Source organism: Oenanthe melanoleuca, chromosome 1A (assembly GCF_029582105.1).
Source record: "Oenanthe melanoleuca isolate GR-GAL-2019-014 chromosome 1A, OMel1.0, whole genome shotgun sequence".
In the NCBI taxonomy this organism is placed as follows: Eukaryota; Metazoa; Chordata; class Aves; order Passeriformes; family Muscicapidae; genus Oenanthe; species Oenanthe melanoleuca.
In genome coordinates, this window is record NC_079334.1 from 56,271,277 (window position 1) to 56,299,131 (window position 27,855).

The window sequence follows — 27,855 nt, forward strand, 5'->3', positions numbered from 1 at the left end:
TGAACTTAAACAATCCCTTTAATATAACAAACATATCAAACTTTCAAATATAAACTGGAACCAACTAACAAATAAACTCAAAACAACTTTCTGAATACCAAAAAGGTCTTATGCAAAACAGTGCACATTTATTTGAGGTATTGTATCCATGAAACAAAACAAAACAAACCAGACTACATTTAAAAAGATTTTTTACTTAGCGAGGCAAAAGAAGTTAGGTGGTACATAAGGAGGAAACCAATGTAAACAGTGTAAAAATAAAGACTGCTAATACCAGCCAACCCAAAACTGAAATATCCCAATATAGTAAAGAAAAATAAACCAGAGGCATGCAAAATATTGTTTGTTAAAATACACACTCAAATCCATGTGGCTAAAGTGAAAGTCACAAGCTAGTGAGGTGGATTTAGAAATGCAATGTTTCTTTCTTTATTTTCCTTAGACTGATTGACATTCAGTTTTCCACTGATAAGAAGTTTCCAGCTTTCTTCAACCCAATGGGAACTGAATTTTTAACCCTCCAAACAGGTGCTGCAAAGGAGGTTTTAAGTAATTGTTTTTATTATCTAGTGTGATATACAGCCTCACTCAAATGCTACAAGCAATGGTGATCTGTTGCCATTAGGAGAGGCAAAAGCTTGGAAAACAGGTTGCTCCAGGTGGAGTTGAAAGATTTCTGAGTTTCTCCTCACAAGAGCAGTGACAAACCCCATGGTAAATCCGGTAAGCCACTTAACATTTTATCTGCAACACAGAACATTTTGGCAACCGATATATCGGAGGAATCCGAACAGTGACTTGCAATACATGTGCTTTTCAGAAAAATCAAGTTTTGTTTCAGGTATGCATCAGGAACATCAACAGCACAAGACTTTTCTCATTCAAGCAACTGTAGATATGCCATCCATCTTAGATGCACTTACAGGTCTTTCTTATCTTCTGCTTTATTTAAACTTTGCTGAAAAGAGACAGATAAAAAATAATTTAAGTTTGGCAAGATCAGAAACCACTGACTCCAGATGCCACATTTTGTCCCTTTGCAGTCACACCTGATTTGTTCACCATACAGCTTTCTAAGCTGTTGTCCCATCAACACTACCATACAGAACACCTAGACTGTGCAGCCTAGTTCTGCTCCCTTTGGTATTACAGGTGAGCTGTGCAGCAAACTCAGCAGAAAATGTTTTCTGCTATCGACTCATTTATCCTTGGGAGCTGCATCTACTGTGAGCTCAGTACCTTCTGTTCTTTCCACTCAGAAGTAAATAGAAGATGGTAAGGATGTGTGTTTTAGACCACAAGTCTGTTAGAAATGCAGCAGGACTACTATGGCTCATTACACAGGGAAGCACAACAAGGACAGGCCATGCATGGTGGTCTTGAACTGAACACAGAGATCAGCTGAGCAATCTCCGTATAAGTACAGGGTGAGGCCAGGAATGAGTAAATGGTTTCACAGAGTACAGGAAAAAAGATTATAACCAGGTTATAACTGACTGGGGTGGGCTTCCTTCCTCATTGAGTGGCTGCTTAAAAAAGGCCTCTGGGGAGTGAAATGACCTGGAGCAGGGCAAACAGGAGCCTGTGAACAGGAGCGGGGCAAACAAGAGCGGGGCAAACAGGAGCCTGTGAACAGGAGTGTGGCAAACAGGAGCTGACAAACAGGAGAGCGGAAAACAGGAGCCCATGAACAGGAGCGGGGCAAACAGGAGCTGGCAAACAGGAGCCTGTGAACAGGAGTGTGGCAAACAGGAGCTGGCAAACAGGAGAATGGAAAACAGGAGCCCATAAACAGTAGCGGGCAAACAGGAGCCTGTGAACAGGAGCAGGGCAAACAGGAATGGGGCAAACAGGAGCTGGCAAACAGGAGCGGGGCAAACACGAATGGGGCAAACAGGAGCCTGTGAACAGGAGCGGGGCAAACAGGAGTGGGCAAACAGGAGCCTGTGAACAGGAGCGGGGCAAACAGGAGTGGGCAAACAGGAGCCTGTGAACAGGAGCGGGGCAAACAGGAGCAGGGCAAACAGGAATGGGGCAAACAGGAGCGGGCAAACAGGAGCACAGCATGGCAGTTTGCACAGGCAGGGCAAGCAGGCAGGGTTGCAGTTTTTCTTCCTATTAAGATCTGCTGTTGTAGTTTGCAGTCTTTCTGTTGGCTGGCTGGTTTTGGGGTTTCCGTTAGTAAAAACTCTGTTAGTAATGGTTTCGGGGGGCATTGCAGAGGAAGCCTGCCTGCGGTGTGAACAGGTGAACGATCTACTTTCACTGGTGGCTGAGCTTAGGGAGGAAGTTGAAAGACTAAGGAGTATCAGAGAAAGGGAAATAGACTGGTGGAGTTCAGCCCTTCTATCTTTGAGGGAGGTCCAACAAGAGTCAAAGGACTCCTATGCCTCCCACTGGAGGGCTACAAGCTCTTCAGAAGAGACAGGAAAGGGAGAAGTGGTGGAAGGGTCCCCCTTTATGTTAGGGAGACTTTTGATGCCATAGGTATTGAAACTAATGACAATGAAGTTGAATGCCTATGAGTAAGAATTAAGGGCAAGGCCAACAAGGCTGACATCCTACTGGGAGTCCGTTACTGTCTACCCAAGCAGAAGAAGAGGTGGACAACTTATTCTGTAAGCAGCTACACAGTGTTTCAGGATCATCAGCCCTTGTTCTTGTAGGCGACTTCAACTTGCCAGACATTTTCTGGGAACTTATTACAGCTAAAAAATGGCAGTCCAGGAAATTTTTATAAAGTGTATGGAGCACAACTTTTTGACACAGCTAGTGGGTGAGCCCACCAGGGGAAGGACTATGTTAGATCTGTTATTTGCAAATAGGGATGGGCTGGTGGGAGATGTGGTCGCTTGGGGCAGAATGATCATGAAATTATAGATTTCTCAATTTTTCTGTCAAATCAGGAGGAATATCAAGAAGACTTTTACACTGGACTTCCAGAGGGTGGACTTCGGCCTATTTAGGAGACTTTTCAGAGAGTTCCTTGGGAAGCAACCCTTAAAAACAAAGAAGTTCAGGAAAGGTGGGCGTGCTTCAAAACAGAGATCTTGAGGGCACAGGAACAGACTGTCCCTATGTGCCAGAAGTTGAGTTGACAAGGCAAACGTCCAGCCTGAATGGGCGCGGTTTTGGAGGAACTTAGGACTATATAGAGGATATCGCATCTTTGGAAGGAGGGTCAGGTCTCTCAAGAAGTATTTAAGGGGGCTACTAGAGCATGTAGGAAAATAATTAGGGAGGCCACAGCTCTGTCTGAACTAAAAATAGTGACTTCTGTAAAAGATAATAAAAAATGTTTTACAAATATATTAATGGTAAAAGGAAGGGTAAGTCCAGACTTTTTTCTTTATTGGATGAGGAGAAAGCAGAAGTACTTAACACTTTCTTTCCTTAGTCTTTAATGGGAAGACAGCTTGTCCTCAGGACAGCCTTCCTCCTGGGTTGGTAGGTGGTGTCAGGGAGCAGAATGGGTCCCCCTGTTATCCAGGAGGCAGCAGTCACAGAACTGCTGAGCAGCTTGGATGTTCATAAATTTATGGGACCAGATAGGATCCATCCCAGGGTGATGAGGGAACCGGCAAAGGAGCTTGCAAAGCCACTCTCCATCATTTACCAGCAGTCCTGGCTCACTGGTGAGGTTTCAGATGACTGGACGGTGGCTAGTGTGACATCCATTCACAAAAAGGGTGGGAAGGAGGATCCTAGTAATTATAGACCAGTCAGCCTGACCTCAGTACTTGGTAAGGTAATGGAACAGGTTATACTGAGTGCCATCACACAGCACTTAGAGGATGGCCAGGGTATCAGACCCAGCCAGCATGGGTTTAGGAGGGGTAGGTCAATGTTTGACCAACCTGATCTCCTTTTATGACCAAGTAACCCAGCTGGTGGATGCAGAAAAGGCTGTAGATGTTGTGTACCTGGACTTCAGCAAGGCCTTTGACACTGTCTCTCACAGCATTCCCTGGAAAAGCTGGCAGCCCGTGGCTCGGACAGGAGCACTCTTGGCTGGGTTAAGAGCTGGCTGGATGGCCAGGCCCAAAGAGTGGTGGTGAATGGTGCTGCATCCAGCTGGGGATCAGTCATCAGTGGTGTCCCTCAGGGGTCTGTGCTGGGGCCTGTTCTGTTCAATCTTTTTATTGATGCATGGATAAGGGTGTTGAGTGTCTTTCATCAGTAAATTTGCAGATGACACTAAGCTGGGAGCAAGTGTTGATCTGCTGGAAGGGAGGAGGGCTCTGCAGAGACACCTGGAAGGGTTAGATGGATGGATAGAGTACAGTGGGATGAAGTTTAATAAATCCAAGTGTCAAGTCCTGCATTTTGGCCACAATAACCCCCTGCAGTGTTATAGGCTGGGACTGTGTGGCTGGATAGTGCTCAGGCAGAAAGGGACCTGGGGATACTGGTCGACAGTGACTGAACATGAGCCAGCAGTGTGCCCAGAGTGCCCCTGGCCTGTATCAGGAACAGTGTGGCCAGCAGGAGCAGGGAGGTCATTCTTCCCCTCTGCTCAGCACTGGTGAGGTCACACCTTGAGTGCTGTGCCCAGTTCTGTCCCCTCAGTTTAGGAAGGACCTTGAGATGCTTGAGCGCGTCCAGAGGAGGCAACAAGGCTGGTGAGGGGCTGGAACACAAACCCTGTGAGCAATGACTGAGGGAGCTGGGGGTGTTTAGCCTGGAGAAAAGGAGACTCACTATCACTCTCTACAGCTCCCTGAAAGGTGGCTGTAGTCAGGTGGGGTTGGTCTCTTTCTCCAGGCAGCACTGGCAGAACGAGAGGACACAGTCTCAAGCTGCATCAAGGGAAAATTAGGTTGGATATTAGGACAAAGTTTTTCACAGAATGAGTGATAAAGTACTGGAACGGTCTGCCTGGGAAGGTGGTGGATACTCGGTGCCATGGTTTAGTTGAGGTTTTAGGGCATGGGCTGGACTCTGTGATCTTGAAGGTCTCTTCCAACCTAGTGATTCTGTCAATTCTGTGTAACTCTTCTTGAAAAGCAGATGACCATAATTTTAATCATCCTTTTTTTTTCCCCAAGACCACTACTTATAAATAGGCTTACTTTCATTTTTACTGTATTTTGCTCAAGACGGATGTTAGGTATGGAGCATATGAATTCCTGTCAGACAGGAAGAGACTCTCAGTTCTACCAGAAATACTTACTGCATATCTTATGGCTATTAAAACCACACACATACAAAATTCAATCAAACAGCTAATTGAATTTTTGCTTAATATGGTTTGGTTTTTTAAAAATTATTTGTACTTCAGTTTGAATTTTACAGTACCCTATTTTTAGCCTAGGCTGTTTGTTCGGTTTTTTATCCTTGTGTATCAACTGTATTGCAACATTTATTATCCAGAATTGCAAAAGCATGTTTTAAGAGCAAACAAAATAAAATTACTTTTATGAATTGTGTATATATTCCTCCCGCCACACACACCCCTATAATTTTCTTACAGCATTTCAGTTTGATCATCACAGGCAAAGCCATCTGAATCTTATTTTCCAAGTAACAGTAAAATTTAATGGTAACCTCAGCTTTTTCAACCAAAGTGCAAGAAAGAAAATGCTAATAACTTTGAATAAAATTCCACTATACTGAAGAAGTCTAAGCAACGCTGCCAATTGTAACTTTATGCTATCCTAAAGATGCTGGTCAATTCTCTTGCAGAATTAATACCAACAAACAGAATTTTGCTGGTACAATTTTCAAACACAGTGCTTGTAAGGCAATCCAGAGCCACCTACCTGAAGCTGTTCAAATTCTTTCATCAGATGATCATATTCTCTTCTAAGGCCTTCAGACTGCTTTTTAACTGCAGCCACTTCTGTTTTTGCCTTATGGAAAGCTGTAAAATACCAGAATTGATGTATTAATTATTACTCGTATTCTTGCAGTTTCTCAGAGCCCTAGATGTCCATTAGGGCTCCACTGCAGTATACAGTGAAATAGCTTCCTCTGAAATAGCTTAGAACTTAAAACACAGCATCACAGATGGACAGAGGAAGAGAAATTGAGGATAGGGAGTGGAAAAAGAATAGCCAATGTTCAGAAATGTTAGCACAAGGAATGGGAAGAGGCAGTAAAAAAGGTAGGGATGAGACCAATAAACTGAAAGAGGTGATTTGTTAGTGATAACTACAGTATTCTGTCACATTGCAGGAGACAGTTCTAGAAAAACAAAACTGTGCAACTCCAAAATCAAAACTGTCAGACCTCTTAAAAAGAGGAGGGAACTCAAACACTGGGCAAGATTCTCACACAGTAATTGGGATAATCTACAAAACATGGTAAGGGGGGAGATGAGCACATCTTTTCACCCTGTTCTGAATTTTACCATGCATGAGTTCACTGATTAGCAGCATCAGTTTATGGATGAAAAGGCAGAAATAGTGGTGGATGGATAAACAACTCTGAACAAGTTTTTAACATGAGAAAAAAGTAATTATTACTCTACTCCATCTCAACACAAACTGAAAGCACATCTATGCTGCAGTACCAAACAGCCTAGGACTCCATAGGGGCTATTTTACAATGCAGGATAAAACAACACAAAGTGTCATAAAGCCATTAGTCCTAAGCTGTTGCATAAGGTCATTTAGACATTTTCATATTCCTCTGCTATAGGTGTCTAGGGGATCATTAGATTTCTCTGATGCAGCACCACAGGCATAGTCTAGATCTCGATCTTTTCATGTGAAAACAAAGAAATGTTGTTAATGACCTAGTAAGGCTGCCTCACATGGCCACTTAAAAACCCAAACAAGCAAATCTAATGTTACAAGTAGAATAAGAATATTTGAAAATTTTCTTGTTCCAAAAGTGTGAATCTATCCTTTGACTGTGCACTCCCTGAGAGAAATTTTTTTTTTCCAAAGACCTCTACTGCACTCAAGAATTGCAGCACATCTAAAAGTCTGTTCTGAAAAGATGAGAAGCTAGATGTGGTTTTTGTTAAGAGCTGAGTTACAAGCAGTCTGGTATGAACCAGATTTCTCTTCGGGTGCTAGTTCCTGAAACATCAGGAAATGAGATTTGACCACTCTCTTACGTGCAAGAATAACTCCCTCACGCAGAATCTCTGTTATTTTTATATAATTAATTTGAATGTATAGATGAAAAATAATTCCCATTTCAGAACCCTGCAAGTGGTTTTCCTGTAACAGGACTTTTACCTACCCTGAAATTCTAATTCACTGGAGTCAGTAACACTTCTGTCTATTGATTCCAACATGATTAAAAACTCGTAATTTCTCTTTTAAATCCTTTCTTTCATTTCCATATTCTTACACAGTTTTCCTTCATTCTTTAAGTCATTCTTGACAGCATTAATACAGACTCTCTGAAGGTCTTGGTATTTGGAGTAACTTTCATTTCCACACGTGAGAAGTAAAACCCCACTGCATTTACTTTCTTTCTACTCTGGGTACTGTTTACAATATTCAACAGTAAAATCTGGATATCAATAAAATAAACTTGTGACAATTAAACTTCTGAATTTTAATTTGCAGACAAAAAAAATACATATGCTATTTCATTTCTCCAAGAATCTGCTAATTAGAAAGATAAATATTGCTTGTGTTTGAACATTCTTGTACATAGCATAGTAAACATTAATAATATCTCACTTCTGAAGAATACTATTTAGTTATTTATAAGTAGCACCACAGTACTTCAGATGCACTAAAAACTACTTTAAAACATGAACAAAATATCTAAAAGTATCTACAAGTCAAGAAAGAAAACAAGCTACCGCATTGTTTTAATGTTTTGACCAAAACAGATGTATGACAGAAATACCTCACCTAACCCTAGAAGAAGAAAAAGCAAAGAACAGATTGTCCTTTCCACCTGTGTTGGCTATGGACAAAAATCCCAAAACATCAACAAACCACCAAATCTAAACTCATTCCTGTTGGGGCCACACAATTAAGAGGAGCATCATGTCTTTGACAAGGTGAATTCCTCAGTGCACCATTTCCCTGGATGCCCTGTGAAGCACCAGTGTCCACACAGCAATGCCCAGATCCTCTGCAGAGCAGCAGAGTTCATCAAGTACACTGTCTGTCATATGGATCCTATCACAGAACACGGATCCAGCAGGAAACAGGAGATCCTTTGTGTGCACAATACACTCAGTTATTATTTCTGGCTTCCATCTGGCCTGTTACTCTGCCTCACAGGAGCACAACAGCTGGACTGGCAGCAAGCAAGCCCCCACAGCTGACACCTCCCACCAAGTCAATGCATGAGCAGGCAGGAGGTGAGGATGCTGCTTCTGCATTAATGCACCATTGAGAGGAATAATCAGTAAGTTCCAAACACAGCCTCAGTATTATGAGATGTAGGCTATCCTTTTCCACTCCTCCTCCTTCCAAGAAAAATCAACAACCTATTCCTACGGCAGTGTTTCAATGGAAGACATTTGGGGAAACTTTATCCTTTTAAACTTATGTGTGACTGGAAGTCCATAAACTAATGTAACATGTAAGGTCTGGGAAAAGTAGACAACATGTTTTTTCACCACATTCTCTGAATCCTATTCCAGGAGAGAGAGCTTACTTCAGATTGCTCTGAATTCTAAGTATAAGGAATAAAACTGCTCTGAGGAGCTACATTACCATAGCCCAGTAGCTGCAGCATTTCTATGATCTTGTCATTTCAACAACAAAGGAGAACCTAACACTAAAACCAAACAGCAACAAAAACAACTAATAATTCCTTGGGCATTTCCTTGCACAACTACTAGTCCTGGTCTGACTAAATCACTTGACTTACAGTGCTTGCTACTAAGGAAACCATCTGGAACTTACATTAGCATTACTCACAATACATCCCTACAACCCAAATGATTTGGACTAGCTGAAGAATAAAAAAGAGCCCTCTCTTAAAAGAGTTTTCAAGTTAAAAAAGAGCTATTCACATTTAAGAATTTAGGCACTGACGGCACAAGAGATTTGCCAACAAATACACTGTAAGGCTGGGAACACAACTCCAGTCAAGTAACTCCATACTAATTCTGAATTCTTGTCTTAAGATATAATGGTCAGAATTTAAAATGAGAAGGAAGGGCCAAAAAACTTACAAATTTGCTTCAAGTACCTTTTGCAACCTCAAACAAAATTTTGTTATAAAAGGGATGTTACAGCATCATAGGATGGCATAAACAGCCATCATAACAGTATAATAAACAGTATAAACAGTATAATAAACCCATGCTTGTTGTATGCAGCCATCTCTTCCAGTCAACAAATGTGACTATCAACTCTCGCTGCATGTGGCACTGCATGGCTCCCACCCTTGGTTACCATCTCAAAGTTTTGTACCAAGTAAGGTTAAGTAAGACAGACCTTGTTTCTCAACTTCCCTCTGCCATTGGCTAAGTAACAAGACTGTGGCCAATTCTTTAAACTTGCTTGTTTTTAAAAACTGGAGTGAAAACATCAGTGAAGCTCAGTGTAGTTTTCATACATGGCACTAGCCTACTCAGCAACACCAAAGCCAAACTGAACTGTCCCTTGCAGCAGTTTTATGGAATGTATCCCCAATGTCTGTGTTTTTTAACACATTTTGAACATGTAGTAATCTTCACATTTAAGTGAGAGCTGTATATCTGTACATGCATACTTTCTACAATAGCCAACAGTTAGAAGTTACTTCAAAACCAGCCCTCCACATGAATTGTTGCTCTCTTCCTGTCTCCTACAACACTATGCAACCATGAAACAAAGAACACTCCTGTCAGTCTGTACACAAAACAAATCTCTTTAAAGGATGCATGGAAGTTCCATTAGAATTTCACCCTCCCCCACCATATGCCTACGACAACAATATATAAACTGAGTATTTTCAGAAAAAGTTGAACTGAAGTTCAAAAGCAAAAATTACTTTTGATGAGCCAGTATATATTTCATGAAGCCCTGTTCCTGCCCCAACACAAGGACCACTGTAAGGACAAAAGGCTTTATGAAGCTTCTCTCAGGTCTAATCTCATACCCAGTTGCAGGCAATTTGTTTTGTTGTGGTTTTTTGAATAGTTTGCAAAACCATCAAAATGAAACAATATCACAGCATGTCTTCTGTCTCCAGAAAATTCCTAATGGTCCTAGACCAGTAGCCATATTGAGAACCTTTAATTATCTGAGTCAATATTTAGTCAGAAATATGTCTAATGTGTAGCAGGAGAAACATTCTCACATTTGTACTGGCATTGCTACAACTATGTACATTTATCTCTAGATATCGATGAGACATTTTCATAATATATAAGTGTGTCCAAAAAAATACCATCTCAGAAGGCTTCTAACCAGTCATGTTATTACATGTCTAGGTATGCTAAAAATGGATTTAGGCTCTCAAAGTGCTCGCCCCACTGCTGGGTGTCTATAAAGCCCTGACAACAATCTCTGAGTCTGCAATAGAGTACTAAGGAACTGGCTGCCTTTGCTTCATTTTCAAAATAAAACAAAAAAAAAGCATCAAGTATAATAGAAAAGTCAACTAATTTCCAACCTTTCCTCAGATTTTACTAATTTCACTGCTCAGTCTTGTCTTTTTATTCTTCCTCCTCACCTGTACAGAGCATGGGGAAAAAAGTCTTCTTAACTTAGGATTTTACTGTGAAGCAAGGAAAAAAAAAAGTAGTCTATGTTTTCTGTAAAAGGTAGAAAGCTGAAGAACTAGAGATTGGTCTCCTGAAAGTCTGCATTAATCTGTCTACGCTGTAATTTTAGTCAGAACTTCAGAAAGAGGAGACATACAGTATTTCCTCTGCCAGTCCTAAATACGGATTCGCAGCAGCTTAGGAAGTGTCCCAGACCAGAGCAATGGATATTTGAAACTGCTTTTAAAAAAAAAAAAAAAAAAAAAAAGCTTTTCCTTTCAAGCAGCAAAAAAATGCCCAAACACAACCCCCCAACCAACCAAGAACAAAATCCAAATTCATGAGTCTTACGAATACTATAATGAAAAACAAAAAATAAGAAAACCTCAAAAATCAAAACCAGTGAAGTTTTCATTTTTATACTAGTTTTCACTTGTTTCATTAGTAGGTGACATCCTTTATATTCTTCACTCTCCCCCTGCAATTTCATGGATTGGACTTTACAGACACAAAGAAAAAGTTACTTTAGTCACGTAAGCTCAGTAGCATGAACCAAATTGCTTAGAAGAGGCAAAACAAACTTTCCAGTTTCAGCTTTCATTTTGTGTAATGCATTGCTCACACTTAGTGAACATGACAGTCAACACTCACCTACTCAGATAAAGGAATTTCAAAAGAAAACAGTTAATTTCATTCACGTTCTCTAACACTCTACAGAAAGCTGCATCTATAGATGTGGTTGCTCTTATCAAGTACTTTAAGCTTTCTGGCTACCAATTTGCTGGAAATAACATGAAACAAAACTTGCAAAAATGTAAGACAGACGTACCTCAACACCACCTAGCTGTCCATGGTAATTCCCATACCACCCATGGGGTTTTTGGCAATGAAGGAGGTGGCATCAGAAGAAGGGCTATAAATATTTTCCTATTCACTCCTTAGAAAGACCCTTTTGCCCTAACAAAAGATTCAAGCATGCCTTAATTTATACATCTCTTGGATGGATGACATCCCATGGGGAGAACGAAGCTGAAGCAGCATGAGGTAAATCTATTTATTCCTTAGCTTTCTCTAGCATTCCTGACTGAAAAGCTTACATTATATTAGTGTTACATACCACCAGTTAGTTAAAATAAAACATAAGCATTTAAATTTTCTATTGATCCTGTCACTTCAAAGGCACTTTCCCTCACTTCCTTCAAGAAAACAGCAGGAGAGGGAAAACCCACCATCAAACGTGCCTGAGAATGTGAATTAATGAGACTCTCTATTTAAAGATTCTTGTTGCTTCTAGCCCAGCTGAAAACAGCTGGTTTACATTTTTTTTTAATTCCCAGTGGACAGCAAAACAGGATTCATGAAATATTTCTGAAAAATGTATTCTTACAGTGTTGTAGCAGTGTCAGGCAATATGAAAGTGGGACTATGTTTTGATGACAACATGCTATCTTGTACCAAGAAAATTTTTGTAACAGACTGAACATCTGATTAATGTTTACAAGATCGCAGGCAGTGTTATCTTACAAACACTGATTTCAGATGAGCAGGTGTTCACAGGCAGCACATACCTTGAGAGATCCAGTAAGACAGAACCAAACAGGTAAAATCTGCTTCTATCTCAATCTGGGCTGCCTGTAAAGCAGTTTTGACAACCTAAACCTTAAACACGGAAGCTGCTAACAGAAGTATTATGTTACAAATTGCAAAGTATGTTTCCTTGTAAACAAAAAAAAATATTAAAAAAGCTAACATCTTAACATCTCAGCTGCAGAATACAGATAAATTTAGAATACTAGTCAAGAACTTTTTTGCTGTCTGACAGAAACCCTATGGTAGTAAAAAACATCAATCACAGTACTTCCCCACTTTATACAGGGAGAGTGGCTGCTATGTATGACACGAAAGATCAAACTGACGCCTACAAGCAACCTGCAAATGATTCCATGTCCTGTAAATATCATTGATGAAGACAAGTCAACACCACTTAAATGTATCATTACAACTTGTTAATAATCACAACTTAACTAAGGTGTTCCAATTACACCTTGTGTATTTTCATAATGAACACATTTGGGATGGCAATGGCATGTTTTGGCAGTTCCTAGTCAAATGTAAAGAAACTCCATGCCAAGTGCTCTGGAAAAAGATTAAATTAGTTCATGCTATACTTACAATAGTTTTTGACATTCAGTGTTGAAATTATTTTTCTCATGTGCAAAGAAGTCCTAACTAATTAATACTCACCATTTGATGTCTTCTGTAGCTCTGCTTTCAAATGTTCAACTTCCTCCTTCAACTTTTCCTCAGTTGCATCTGTTGACTCTTTCTTTTTACCATTTCCTTTTCCACTTAAGGCCTATTAAAAACCACAGTTGCTACAATTAATTTTATTTTCATTAGTCTGATACTAATGCAAAATATCCAGAGAACATCAGGCCTGATCTTGCAAAGCCTTAGGTTTTATCAAATGCCAACCTGATACAGGCAGATAGTCATTATAGAAAAAAATCTTCCCAAATTAAAAAAGAGGAGATAAACAAGCTCAGTGCTTTAGGTAATGGTATACTTGTAATAGAATGGTGTTATCTCCTGTGTAAGAGTACTTTTCATGTCTGCATCAAGTATGCAACTTTAATTTAGGTTACAAAACAGATTTTTCAGAAGATACACACTGGGACTGTCAGTGACAAAACACTGCCATGTTTACGTGCAACTGGTTCTAATTCTCTCCTTGTAGTTTTGCAACTACTTCAATCTTCAGAATAGTTCCAATAGCCAGATTCGATCTCCAGTGAAATTCAAGACGAAAACCAGGAAAGGATCCAGGAAGAGCCCTGTAAACACTTCACACAAGAGCAATACTCCAAAAATGTTGGCACTACTTATGCACCCTCTTAAGGTTTAAGAACAGATCCCATAACAAGATCCTTTTCTCATAAAACTTCTACTGTATAACCACATATCATCTCTGTAATAGCAAAAAAAAGTAGTAAATGCTTAACCGGAAAAAGAAAAGTAAAACAACTGAGACAAACAGCTCTTAGGTAAACTAGAAATATCAGAGCATACCAGGCACAGTCAGGAGAAAAGGGGAAAGAGTATTTTAGGAAGAAGAAAAAGGACTGCTTATAAAGACTGGTAAACAATCTAAGGAAAAAAGCTGAAAAAAACATTTCCAGAAGCTATTTAATCAAAGAGCGGAGATGACATTTAACTGCTGGTAACAAAACCATAGCCAATTGTCTTTTTAGCTTTGTGCTCACCTCTTTCTATTAGTATGCAAACAACTATTTCTGTAAAGTTTTATCTTAAGTCCTGTGCTCCACAGAACCTCTGAACAGGTGACAGTGCAGACCTTGCACGCCAGAGTAAACCCACAGTATTTATACTTGCAGCCAGTGCCTCACATACAATTGCTCTCACTTCTCTCCAATGGTGGAATGAAGCACACTTGTAAACAAACACAAATGTGGGGGTCAAGCCACAGAGAAGCCTAAACCATTGGATGTCTATAAAGTTAAATATTCTGATCCTGAACACTTCCCATGTCCACCACAATGGAGATCCAGCCACAGCCTGCTGCCTGTACTTGTGGCTACCCGTGTTTTTGCAAACCATGCAATTAAACACACAAATAAAACCAGACAGGGCTACAGTTTCCAATTTCTGGCTATCACTTACAAGCAGCTAAGAGAATGTGTTGCTAAGAGAATGTGAAAGCAGAACAAAAAAGAGGACTTTTGGCAAAACCCCAACAAGACAGAGAAGAAAAAAAAAAAAAACCAAAAAAAAAACGTACCCGTAGGCAGTAAAGAAACAAATTCCATGGCTGAGGGAAGAATTTCGATCATTTTGACAAAATACCAAATCCCAAAATTTTGGAATAATTTTATACTTGAGAAACAGGAAACACCTGACACAATCTAGTGATCCTTGTTTTACAACACCTCTCAAACAACTGGATTTTTTGTATTCCTTCTAGTACTTTTTGTCCAGAGTCTTTGTAGGAAGATTTATTACAAAAAAATGACAGTGCCAGTAACCATAGACACTGCTTTAGACAAACTGGAAGGAAACCTGTACACACCCACAAAGAATTTAGTTTTGACAATTTGCTGGACTCTAAAAGCCTTCCTACATCTAGATGTCTGAACTCAGCTTGGGGTTCAGTCCCTTCAAACAGAAGTCAAACTAAAAGTTACAAGAAAAAATTTCATACATTTATCTTAATTATCTTTGATGCCTTTCCTTCCTGAATAGTTAAGTATTGAACCACAGCATTAATCATTCTTTGCATAAAAATAACATCTCTTCAGTCTGTTGGTGGTTTTTTTTTTAAGTAAGAAATTTTTGTTAGTATTCTCATTAATACTACAACAGTGTCCTACTAAGAAAGGGAAGTATTCTGAGATTGAATAAAAAGACAGAAGAATACAAAATACATTAAATACAAAAGATTAATTTTACAAGTTAGAAAATACATTCAGGACTTGAGAAAAAAAAAAGAAACAGTCAGAATGAAAATGGTTATATGGTAGGCTTTTTCATCCTGGACTGCTACAGCCTCAATCTAAACAGACAATTGTTTGCAATAAAAGGAATAAAATTAGTGTCTCGCTCGACTTTGTTATGACTAAATTCAGAAAGATATATTAAGAATCTATTACTACTTGGATTAAATTTGTACTGGAAAGATAGAACTTTATTTATTTGGTTTACTTCAGTTTCCCTTTTTAATAAGATGCTACTATAATAATACCACAAGATGCTGCTATAAGAATACTTCAGTATTCTGAATTATATACTATAAAAATTTGTAAAAATATTTTCAACCAGAAGGAATAAAATGAACAAGCATTCCACAGCAAACCATCCCCAGAATACGTTGTCCTAACTACTTTCTGTATAAGGAAGTTACTGAAGAAGCTCAAAGATACCTCCTGCAGCCTTTCGTTCTCGGCCATGTATTTTTTGGCTGCTTCAGTAGCATCATTTACTTGTGTTTCCAGAGCTGCATGAGATGTCATCTCTTTTGCCAACTGAGTAAGAAGAGTAACAGTACGTCTCAATACACTGGTGAAGAAAAACAGTGAACAGAACTGTAATTTTCAGCACAAATAATAAAAAAACCCAAAACACAATGAGAACCAAAACACAAAAAATCAAACCAAACAAAAAATCCAACAAACCAAAACAAGCCCTTTTCTCTGTCAGCAGTAGATGTAAAACTAAAACCAGAAGAGGGCTGTTTGAGCACCTTAAGGGAAACATCAAGGCTCATTGATGACAATTGATAGCAATAAGAGAGACTAAAAATATTTTCATCCATTGACATTCTGATTTTTACTAGATACAGAACCTCCCTCTTCCTAAAAACCCACAGCCATTAAAGGCTCAGAGACCTGATTGTTTAAAGGCTGTTTAATTATTGTTATATGACCCAGTATTTTTAGCAGGATTGATCTCCAAACTCAAGAGCCAAACAACAATGGTAGTGAGTACAGTGAAAAAAAAAAAATAAAAAAAAAATCACACAACTTCATAAACAGCCTTGCAAGAATAAAATTAGCAGTATGAGCATAATAATCTTCAAAGTACTGTCAATACAGCTAAATCAGAACACATATGGATGTCAGCACTGATATGGAACCTCAGTTCTAAGCTTTGCAAATACCTCCCTTGATTCTTTGCATCACTGTTTTCATTGTTCATCCTGAAGTCTTTTAAATGCTGCTGAAGCAAGGCAACAGAACACTGAATTAAATTAATGCCTATAATGTAACTATGCAGCTGCTCTTCAAAGAAATTTGAAAATCCAAGTAACTGGCTTTTTGCATAACTGGAAGAGTATTAACAGACCTTTTCAAGTTAAGCCTCTCTTCACCCCCTTGCTTTTTCATTGAAAGCTCCTTTTCTTACTTTTTTGGGGGTTAATAGAAAATGTCCCATGTCACTATTTTTCCACAGGTGAGCAAATTTACTATTGCTTATTAAGTTACAGACACAGGAGTCATTAAAATATCATAACTAAAAGAGAATCACAGAATTATGTAGGATAAAAGAGGCTTCCATCTCATGAAAAGCAGGACAGGTTGAGAAGATTGCTCAGAGGTAATTGAGTAGTTGAGTTCCTATCATCTTCAGTGATGGGAGATTTCAGCATCTCTTAGGATCCTTGTTCCAATATTTAACTGCTCTTGACAGTAGCATTACTTTTCTACCACAGGTCAGAACATCTTAAGTTCCTGTTACCTCCTGCCATTCCTTTTTGCATCCACTGAGATGAACTGGATCCATCTTTTTTACTACTAGACAGACATGGAAACAAATAGGATTTTCCCTCCAAAGTCTCTTCTGGCTCAAAGCAAAGCTCCTTCATCATTTCCTCATAGGTCACATATTTCAGTCTCCAACTTTCTCTGTACCCCACTGTAATACTCCAGCATTCTGGGGAGTTAAAACTGGGCATAAGTCCTGCAGCTGCAGCACCACATGTGTCAGACAGAGCGGAATAACCACTGTCCTTTACCTACTAACTACATCCTTGCTATCACAGCTCAATCCATGATTGGCTCTCTACCAGGATCCCCAGGATTTTTCCTGCAAAACTGCTTCCTACCCACCCATGCAGCCAGTCCTCAGCCTGGATGCCATATATAATTATCCAATAAAATTTCACACTTAGCATTTGTCTGCTGACCTTCATGAGGTTTCTGTCAGCACATTTCTTCAACCCTTCTGGTTCCCTCTGAAAAGCAGCACTGCTCTCCAAGATGTCAACCACTCTGATTTGGTACTATGAGCAGCTTGCTGAGAACACACTCAATCCTATCATCCATGTTGTTAATAAAGACATTAAACAATACTGAGCCCAGTACCTTGAGGAGCACCAGCTGCAATTCACATCATTATTATCCTTTGAGCCCAAAGGTCCAAAGAATCTTCTACCTGCTTTTTTCTCCATTTCTCCAGCCTATGTCCCTATCCTATCAGGATACTAAAAAACACTATGTCAAAGGCCTTGCAAAAGTGATATTCTGCTCTTTTTCCACACAGCCATTCATCTCACTGTAGAAAGCAACAAGGATGATCACTTCCCTAAATAAATCTGTGACAGCTGTTGCAAGCCATCATGTCCTTCACGTCCCTGAAGATGTCTTCGAGTAAGATTTGCTTATCTCTAGTTTCTTACATCCTGTTTTCTTCTTGAAGACAGGTGCAATTTTTTTGCTTTTTGCAATCACCAGGATTCTCCCCAGAATTGTCATGGATAAGCCTTGCAATGACATTGCCCAACTCCCTCTGCCATCCTAGGATGCCACAGACTTTTATTTGCCCAAGTGGCCTATGCACTCTCTAGCTGTATCTTTTACTACTGGGGGTGATGTTACATACCCTGCTGACTCTCCTAGAAGGTGCTAGTGAGCAGTAGGCTCATGTTTTCTTGAGATTTTCTTTGGTTTTCAGCCCTTCTTATCCGTCTCTGGTTCAGAATGGGCTAACAGAGGACAAGGTCAGACTAGCAGATGGGTGTCTCTGTCCTATCCAGGGGACAGTCTCCAGGGTCTATGGCTGCCCTCTTTTCTGCACAGTTTGCAGATGAGGGGCTCAGCTGGCCCCAATATCCCCAGTTAATTTTCCTCACCTGTACCCAATGCTCTGCAGTCACCAAACCCCACAACTGCTATTGTCTTGCCAAAAGTGACAAACTCCCAGACTCCTCCACTTTATGAATCTCCATATACCATTCTTGTGGAATTCTTCTATTGGCTAATGAGCTAAAATGAACCAAAACTGACAGAAAGAATGAACTAATTACCCTTTCATACTAGACAGGGTCTCAAGTTGGTTGGGTGATGGTACAGTAGTATAGTATAAGGCAACCCAAGGAACACTTCTTCCCCGTTGCCTCTCTGACCGATATAATGTCTGCTTCATGGATAAGCAAAACAGCTCCACTAAGAAAAATTCTTTGATATAGTGACTACTGGAGGAGTGCTTATTTCTCCTAAATCTGGGTGAAAGGCCAGCAGCTCAAAAAACCTCAAGTAAACCTCTTCAAGAGCAGACCTTTTATACAAAATAATCTCCTGGGGTCACCTGATAAGTTTTCTTCCTTGAAAGTTGAATGTAAGGATCCTGAGACCAGCTTCCAATTCTCGTGTAGGACACAATCCAGCTACCCTCTTGGAGCAGAGAGTGAAAACATAATTGTGCATATTTACTTAACCTTTCTGTAGGAAGACAAATAACTTGATGCATTCCTATCACTACTGAACAAGGCTACAGCCACATTGTTTTTTCCAAAGCTTTTCTGCTCAAGTTTCATATTTATTTTTCCTTGACACTTCTTTATGCTCAATGGTCTGCAAAAATGGCCACACATCACTCTAAGGGGAAGAAGTTTGTCATAAGTCTGTGATTTACTTGCTCTGTGTTCCTTGTGAGTATTGAGGCAATGTCAAGCAGCCCACTGAAGGACACTCCTTGTCCAGCCACCACAAAAATGTACAAGTAGGAAATCATCAGACCAACATGTCTGTTTCAGTTTGTTCACATCATCCGTGTCCAGTGACTTCATGCTTCCTGGCCCACCTGATAAGATCTGCAGGTTGCTGGGGCTACTGATTCACAGTAGTCTTGGTTGCTACAGGTGGGCAGTACACAACTGCCCTTTGCTTTACCCTATTTTAGTAGCTGTACTTAAACATCCTGAAAGAGATACCAGACTTAAGATCATTACACCACTGCAGGCAACTTGCCACGAAGTGTTTGATCTGAAATACAACTGAAACTCTCCTCGAAAGCTGTAATATTATCCTACAATTCTTAAGTTCAAGCTTGAGCTGAAGTGGCTCAGGTCAGGCTCAAGCTTTGCTTCTAAAACACAGCAGGGTGCAATGACATCAGCTTGCCAGATAATAATATTATTGAACAGTACATGTTTTTGAGGGGTTTTCTTATTCCAGTTTTCCATATGCAAAACAACGGGTGTAAGTTTAAGGAAGGAAATGAGTGAGTATTCCCCAAGAAACTTCTGCAAAATACGTTTTCTCCAGCATTCAAAATGTTTCTTTCCATGTGTTGCTCACATATCCTTCCAATCTTCCAACAATTGTAAGGTATTATTTTCCCTGATCTTACTTGCCCTGTAGCCAACCTGGTTACGATTAATTCTTTAATCTCCTGAAACTGTTCTTCTGATCTTTATTTTACAATTACTTTGTGCAATAATTCCTGTAAAAAACATACCATGTAAACATTAGAAAAATGTTATACTTACAGCCAAAGAAATAAGGAAAAACCTGAGAGATACAGGTTTCTTTGTGACCGAAAGAGTTTCATCTGAATATGATCAAAGGCACTGCTGTTGACATTTGCTGCCTTTTCATTCACATGAACAGATGAGTATTTCCTGACTTCTCTAACAGCATCTGCAAACAAAAACAGTCTGTTCTTATTCACATCTGTGGGTGTGTATGCATGCTAAACAAGACTTTAGTTCTAGAAATACGTACTTTGACTACTTTTTGCTCAGCAAACAGTAATAGGACAAATAGTGACATTAGTTATGTTATCCATACATTTTAAAGATAGGTCTTGATAAATCATGAAGTGCTCTAGCACATTCCCAGAAATATGACAAACTATTGTCCAAAACATGTCTGAACAGGTCTTTCAAACACTTGTAGTAGCCACCAGAGATGAGGGCAAAGCAATTCACTGTACAGATGTTACCAAAGACCCCGTGGTCAAAGTGTCACTGCTGACACCTGAGCTAAAATTCCCCAGTGGACAAACAGTGAGAAAAGAGAAAGAAGCAAAAAGAAGTAGTATTTTCTCAAGTATTTGCTTCACACAGTTTTTTTAAGATATGCATGTGTTTTAGTAATGACAGAAGGGTCTACTTTATGCTTCAATCATAGAGGGAAAAATTATTTAACATACATCAAAATAGGAAGATCACAGTAACAGAGCAGTATTAACATCAGTAGTAACTACTAACTGTAACAAGATCATAAAAAAACTGGAGGAGGAAAGCTACAACTCAGCTTTCTTTCATCTGCCTTTTTCTACATCTTTCAGTTTCCTTTCATCCATTACACACTCCTGATAGTTCTGCAAAAGGGCCAGTGCACTGCAAACACCTTTCAAAGGACAAAATAATTAATTAGGACTGACATCCACATAAACCCCAAACCGAACTCAGTTAGAAGTTCGTATTACAATCTTTAAATATATGACATTCCTACAACCAGTACAGCACCTTAAATCTCTTCCTGCACATCAATAAATATACATATTTCATGACAAGTTCTTGCAGAATATTTTAGCCAGATATTTTTAAAACATCTGCTGCATTTGTCTAAGCAGGCAAAGTCAATTCCAAAGAAAAGCACATGTGAATATCACCACTTATGACTGTCTCTCTCATAAGTCTAAGTTATTTAGATGGTTAAAAAAACCCTCAAGTGAAGCTTCAAACAATGCATTGAAGACCAGGAGCAAACAGATGCATGTTCCCATGCTATAGGAAGAGTCTAGGCCTGCAGTAACCTATCACTTCATGCTATGGGCAGGTATCTCATCATTGCTTCCCTTTAGCCCAATTTTATCTTTCCACAAAATTAATGACCATCACCAACTCAAAAGCAAACTCTGACTAAAGTTTTCAACAGCAGTTCAGCAGAGTAAATGAAATACATTAATTCTCAATCTTTAGCCATTTACTGAAGACCTACTTTTGTAAAGAATTAAACATAACCTTAAAAATAATAAAACAGTGTATTTGCATTTCTGGTACTTTAAATATTAAGAATACAGTACTATAGCCCAGTCTGACATTGTTATATATGTAAGTGCATCTGTATGTTTCTCTCAGCAGAAAATAAAACCTGTTGGGTTTTCCTGGGATATATTTTTTCTTATCTTATATTTACATATATCTATGTACACAAACAACAGGCCAGGCCTGCTGGAGCATTCTTGCACCTCTCCATCCTGAGATTTCACACAGCTTTCTGAGAGTTTTATACCTTTTCTATTTCCCACAAAAAACATACATTTTTTCTTCCTATTTCAAGTAGCCTGGAATTAAGTAGCATGTATATTCTAAGGCACTGGAAATACTTATCCATGGAGAACTACTTAACATCCCTGAAACACAGGAGAACTGCCTTCATCATTGAAATACAGAGATGCCTACCACACAGCAGTCAGGAGAGACATTAAATGAAATCAGTCAGGCATATGGTAACCATTAAAGCTTTACTCTTACTTCACAGACCGTAGGATCTACCCATAACAAATGTAGCCAGCAGCTGTTTTGTATTTGTGCTAAGCAAAAGTATTCAAACAGCCCAGTGCTTTGATATATTCTAGTCTTCTATTTCAACAGCAATGAACAGTGCCATCTGCTGCATGAGGTGCAGCTCAGCCAAATTCTGGTGTTAAACAACTTCATTTACCTGTGTGAGAAAGGGAAATGAAGCAGCAGCCTAGACTAAGGTCCATTTTTCCTTCTCACCCACTCAGTATATGACAATTGCATTTGGATTCCTAAACTGATGCAGTATTAGCCCTCTCCTCCTTCATTCCATTGTATAACTTTTCAATAAATTAGCTGACTCACACTAGGCTTGAAGCCTTTCCATTAGTTTACTGATCCAAACTCAATGTACCAGGTTTCTTTTACCCATTCGTTAAGAAATTATCTAACACTTACCAAGAAACAAGACGATCAACAGAACTATTATCGTAAGGAACATCTTGTTCCAAAATACTGCCACTTTGCTCCACAGAGGAAACATAAAAATCTTCTGCCATCTGTAAGATAGAATTGTGTTATTCAAAAATAATTAAGCACTAAAAGAAGAGCATTACAACCCCACAGAAGAGAGCCTTGTTATTGATAAGAGACTTGTATAAGGTCTCTGAACAGCTGCTTTCATTGCAATATAATTTAGGTATATGTTAACTTTTCCAGTAATCCAACTTCTTTTTTTTTTTGTTAATACAGGCAAGAACAGTTGGTTCAAATTGCAAATTTTTTTGCATGATAACAGGTACTCTGCAGATGTGTTTTATTTTAGCCTATACTTTGGCCAGCATTATGCTGTATTCAGTCCTGACTATAACAAGGGATAGGGTAAAGACGGTAAAACCCATTTCATTATTTTTATTTTTATCCACTAATACCTCTAATAATTCTGAAGTACAAGGAATGTTATTACATTCTAACTTGTAGTGACAACAAAAAAGACAAGTCTTGTGCTCCTGTTTTGTTAAGGGTTAAAACCTCCTTCCCAAGCATAAATTTGCTGGCTAGAGAAGCAACTTCTGGTGAAGCAACAATGGTGGCATGGACATTTTTTTTTAAAGAATTAGTTGCCTATTTGATATTGCTGCATGAAGGGCTATGGCAGAAGTCACACCTGCAGCACAAGAATTGAAACAAGTGATAGCAGAGCATCTACTGTCCTTTCCTTTACTGCAGGTTAGAATCAGTGCTACTGCACAAATGAAATAATACCTAGTCATGCCACAGGGATGTAACATAAACCTACCACTCACCATCTGATTATATGAGGTAAAATTTCCTACCTTTGTTAAGACTATACTTCCCAGGGACTTAAAATTTGCCCTCTAACAGCAGTTTCCAACCTATTACGAATTTAATTTAAATGAGACTGCAGCATCATCATCTCCTAAAGTTCTTCCCAGCTCTCCACCAGAAAGAAAATGTTTTAGCACTGTGAATGCAAAAAACTCATTTAAGTCTTCTAGTACAATCTGAACTCTTTACAGCAGACACCACAGTCTATACAAAACAAAAAGCTTACTTCAAGCTACAACTAAATGAAGCCAATTCACTAACTCTTTAAATATGCTATTTTTAAGCTCCATACTGACCTCCGCTTAAGAAGTGATTCTTTGAAGTATGACCTTAGACAAACTATACTAAGCCAACTAAGCTAGCCAAGTTATAAAATGCTAAGACTAAAAATATGGATCTCTTTACTGGAAAATCTTCCTGTGTTTTATTTTCACATTTATTTTTCCTCAACAAGTATTGACACTAAAACTTACTAAAACTCCTCTTCCTTTTGGTGACAAAAGTCATGTAAGTATAAAACTTCCAAACTATTATACTACCCACCATTTTAGATGTACTACACCTAGTAGAACAGATCTGTCTCTGTGTGTTTGCATTTTTATACTGTCAATTTACTTGTTCCCCAGAAACTTAAAAAGCTGTTAGCAAATTTGAAAAAAAAAATTAAAAAATGTGCACACACAAGAGAGACGACAGATCCATTTGAAGACTGACAACTGAGTAAATCAAAACTTCCAAGACCAGCAGTTTCCCACCTGTCAGTAACCATGCATGCCTTACTGCTGACAGAACCAGCTCCCAGGCCACCAAGATGTGTCAGGCAGAGCTGCTGCCCTCTGGTACTGTCACAGCAGCTACATCTGATTTTTAACCCCAGGAGATTCCTGCAAGTTTTATTAAGAAGTTAATTGCATATACCACATAAAGTATAAAGTGATTTCACTCTTTTGGAAACCAGTCTTCGGAGGAGTAGCTGAATGCTTCAAAGCAAGCACACAAATCTATCCTTTCCATGTTTAATGGTTGAACTAATTTTGGTAAAGCTGCACATTACAAATTTGTTTTTCAGTCACAAGCACCAGACTCTGTTTTCATCATAAGTGAAACATATTTCAATACTCCCAAAGTATTCTGCTTGTGACATCAGCCTGCAGAAATTCTTGCAACTAGTTTCCTCACATAAGCCATTAATAATCTGATGATTATGACTGCCATAATACTCTTCTCCTCTTACATAGTTGCAATTTTGCTTTGAAAACAATAAGAAATACAACAACTCAATAGTGTGTGTTGAAATGCTCAACTCCTTGCAAACCAACTTGTAAAAGACCAGAAGCTGAATTAGATTTTAGAACAGTTTCAATTTCTCAAGCCGGAAACATACCTAATCATTGGTACCAGCTGTGGGGAACCTGTCATTTTCAAGACTCCTTCACAGGTCTAAGTAGTTAAATCCAGACTTTCCACAACAATTCTCGTTCCTTAAGAGGACAGTAAAAGCTACCTCATTCTAAATATATCTAAAGATGCAGGAAATGAATACTCAACACTTTTTACAGAGTACTGCTGAGATAGCTGCATTTAAAAAAAAAAAAAAGCTTTCAAGTTTCCTTCTGCTTGTTGTTTTGGGGGGTTGTGGGTTTTCTGTAGGTTCAGTTCTTCTTTAAGACTTCCTGATATTCTGAAAATATATCAAAAGTCTGCTTCTCTTGTAGGGAAATAATATTGCAGAATCTGAAGAGCTACTTACAGGAAACAAGATAATGCTGTAAGTCAGTCTTCTGCATAGTAAGGGTAAAAAATTAATTTTGTTTCTCTCCCTTACTGTATGCATTTATTTTACAAGAATTTATTATTTTCTTAATGTTGGTGTTGTGTTCCAGAAGTAGCACTATTTTCTTAATCTCTGTATGAGTTTTTATAGACTTTTACAGAGGCCTTAATTCCAATAGTCCTGAACCTTCTGCTTCAAACTCAAGTCCAGTTTTTTTTTAAACAAGTAATGACAAATTCCTTGCAGCCGTTACACACACTTTGCCGTTTGCTTTGAACGGCTGACGTCTTATCTGTTCAGCACCCACAATGCCTAGTGTACACCAAAACATAAAGTTGCACCTCACAAATCTGATAAACAACTGCTGAAAAAACCGCACTCTGCTCTCATTTCTTAGTCAGATGCCTTCCTCTGTGCTCCTGCTCCCCAGCTCTGGGAGAAGCCATCCCACCTGCTGAAGCAAAGCAGGGGGCTCCTCTGGACACCGCTGCTCTTGGATGAATCAGCACTGCGCTGAAAACGTGAAGAGCCTTGCGATTCCTGCAGCTTCTGATACTCAAGTCCCAAACAGCATTCCTTCGGATTTCTTCACAACTAACTAGTTTAGGATGCAGTAAAGCTCCGTGTTTATGAAAACAGAGGCGTAAAATAAACCAAACGGGTAAGAAGAGCTGTACTGCTCAGCACACCTAAGTCCTCCTACCTCAGCGGAGAAATGAACGGCAGGCAGAGCACGAGAATTACTCCGATTTCGCCGTACAGAAAAGCAGCCACTGCCGTCCACTGGAAAGTCATCGTCCCGGCGGCCTGCGGAGGAACGGGCGGCTCTGACTCCCCCTCCCGAACGGCACCGGGACAGGGACCTGCGGACCGGGACGGCCCGGGGCCGCGCCGGCCCGGCGGGCAGAGCCCCGGCAGCGGCCCCGCGGGCTCCTCCCGCCGCCTCCCGCCCCCCAGCGCTGCCGGCGCCCCCCGCGCGGCCGCGGAGCCCCGGGGCCGCCTCATCCTCCCTTCCTCCCGCCCGCCCGGCCTTCCAACCTCGTCAGCTCCGGCACCCGGCGGAGCTGATGGCGGCCGAGGATCGGGAGCGGGGCCTCACGGCCGGGGCTGCGGAAGCGCGGGCCGGTCTCTCCCGCCGGCACAGGGCGGAGCGGCCGGGGAAACGAGGTGTCTGTGCGGACACGGTGCCGCCTCCGCTCTGCCCGGAGGATGTGGGCCGGGACGGGGCTGAGTGACACGGCGGGGGCGGCGCGGAGCTGCCGCCGGCCCGGCCGGGGGAGGGAGCGGAGGGCAGCCGGCCCTGCCTGCCGCAGAGGCCGCCCGGGCCCGTGTGCGGTGCCGCCAGCGGAGCGCGGCCGAGAACGACGGGAGCGGAGTTACCGAGGGGCTGCACCTCTGATGGGAAACGCGCTGAGAAGGGTTCAAATGAGCATTATCTCTTTCCTGTCTAGGGAATGGTTGTAAGCAGTTTGCTGCGGAATCCTGTTGTGATCATCCCACAGCTCCAAGACTCGAGCTTAATCGATTGGGGACTTCAACTCTGCTCTCCATCGTTACGAGTTTCTGAAGTTCAATTAAAATACTACGTGTGCCCATCCATTCCCTCCTCCATGTGTTACACTACATTACTGTCTTAAGACCCAGTAAATTGTTTTCTCAAGGAAAACAGATCCAGTATTCATAAAGACAGCACGAATAACAACCGAACAAGAGTCTCAAACACTGTCAAACCAGCCTGTTAGGGCCTAATGAATAAAATAAAACATTATTTCTTCAAGAAAACCCTGTTCTATCCTACTGTCCTGCGCAAGCTGTTTATCAGCATACCAAGGCTCCACGCACATTATTTCCATGCAGCTCTCCTTTTCTGCCCCTGCATAAGGACATCCTCTGATCACTTTTTCCTTTTGATCCAAACAGATCCTGAGGTACTGTCAGTGGAAGAAGTTACTTTGTCTACCTGGGTATCACCAGCACTCTTTTGACACAACTACTTGCTTTGAGGAATTCTTTGCCAATTAAGTTCCATCAACATGAAACAGATAAAATGCTGTAAACAGTAGTTTTGTTACTCTAATCCACTGGAACTGACATGGAGTGGGAAGTTCTTGCACAAGCAGTTTTGAGCAGAGCTGTTTGCAGCTCCTCACAATCTGAAATTGTTTACTTAAAATTTCCCAGGTCTGCAGCCTGGGGATGGAGCCAATGTGTCAACATTTTCCTAGTTGCTGCCAAGCAATGTCTGGAAGAAAGGTTACATCCCAAATAATTGTTTATGCACAACAAATATTGGAGAGAGATTCAAGGAGTCATTTCAATCCAATCTACACAGTAAAAATAGCCCCAGTTTTAAGTAGTATTTCTAACACATTTTCATAAAGATACTTAATCAGCACTATAGACAAAACACAGCCTCTTAGAATGTTCTGGTTATTACATTTTAGCTATTGGCCTACAGCCACTACACTGAAGCTGTTAAAATGTGAATAAAGACTTGACTTTAATTAGAGAGCAGTTTCCATTTCTGAGCTGCCTACTCACCTCTTTCTAGCACTGTAAGCTGCTCTCCCACTAGCATAGCCTCATACTGATAGGACTGTATTCACTTGTGCCTGATGCCAGAGACTTGGAGTCACTTTTTCACTTCAGAGGCTTCAGAAAATCTCAGACAGACTCACAATGAGTGTGACTGCTGTGCCCTTCCTCTGCAGCTGATGCATGTTCCCCACCAACCTAAAATGAGATCTGAAGAAAAGAGATGTCTCCTGCAAATATCTGTCAGACCTCTCTTCTCCTGTTGAGTGCACTCTGCTGGTCCTGGCTGGCTGCTTTAGGGGAAAAACTTCA

At 40.2% G+C, this 27,855-nt stretch overlaps 1 protein-coding gene across 1 annotated transcript; it reads right to left on the reverse strand.

Annotated features, from left to right (window-relative positions):
• On the reverse strand, positions 1 to 26,393 carry LOC130248404 (B-cell receptor-associated protein 29-like). Its single transcript, XM_056482152.1, has 8 exons — positions 26,047 to 26,393; positions 25,712 to 25,815; positions 22,344 to 22,444; positions 19,902 to 20,052; positions 15,556 to 15,691; positions 12,863 to 12,974; positions 5,763 to 5,863; positions 1 to 958 (listed from the first exon to the last, which is right to left on the reverse strand). Exons 2-8 carry the CDS (start codon positions 25,801 to 25,803, stop codon positions 920 to 922), a joined length of 732 nt encoding a protein of 243 aa, XP_056338127.1. The 5' UTR covers positions 25,804 to 25,815; positions 26,047 to 26,393; the 3' UTR covers positions 1 to 919.
• Positions 26,394 to 27,855: the final 1,462 nt, after the last annotated feature.

Bases quoted from the DNA above. Each gene is read 5' to 3' on its own strand.
- LOC130248404 (XM_056482152.1), bottom strand. From the start codon at position 25,803: ATGACTTTCCAGTGGACGGCAGTGGCTGCTTTTCTGTACGGCGAAATC. The intron at 20,053-22,343 runs GTAAGTGTTAGA...TTTTGTTTGCAG, and splicing joins GTTGATCGTCTTGTTTCTTG to ATGCTGTTAGAGAAGTCAGG. The intron at 15,692-19,901 runs GTAAGTATAACA...TTTCTTCACCAG, and splicing joins TTTTCCTTATTTCTTTGGCT to TGTATTGAGACGTACTGTTA.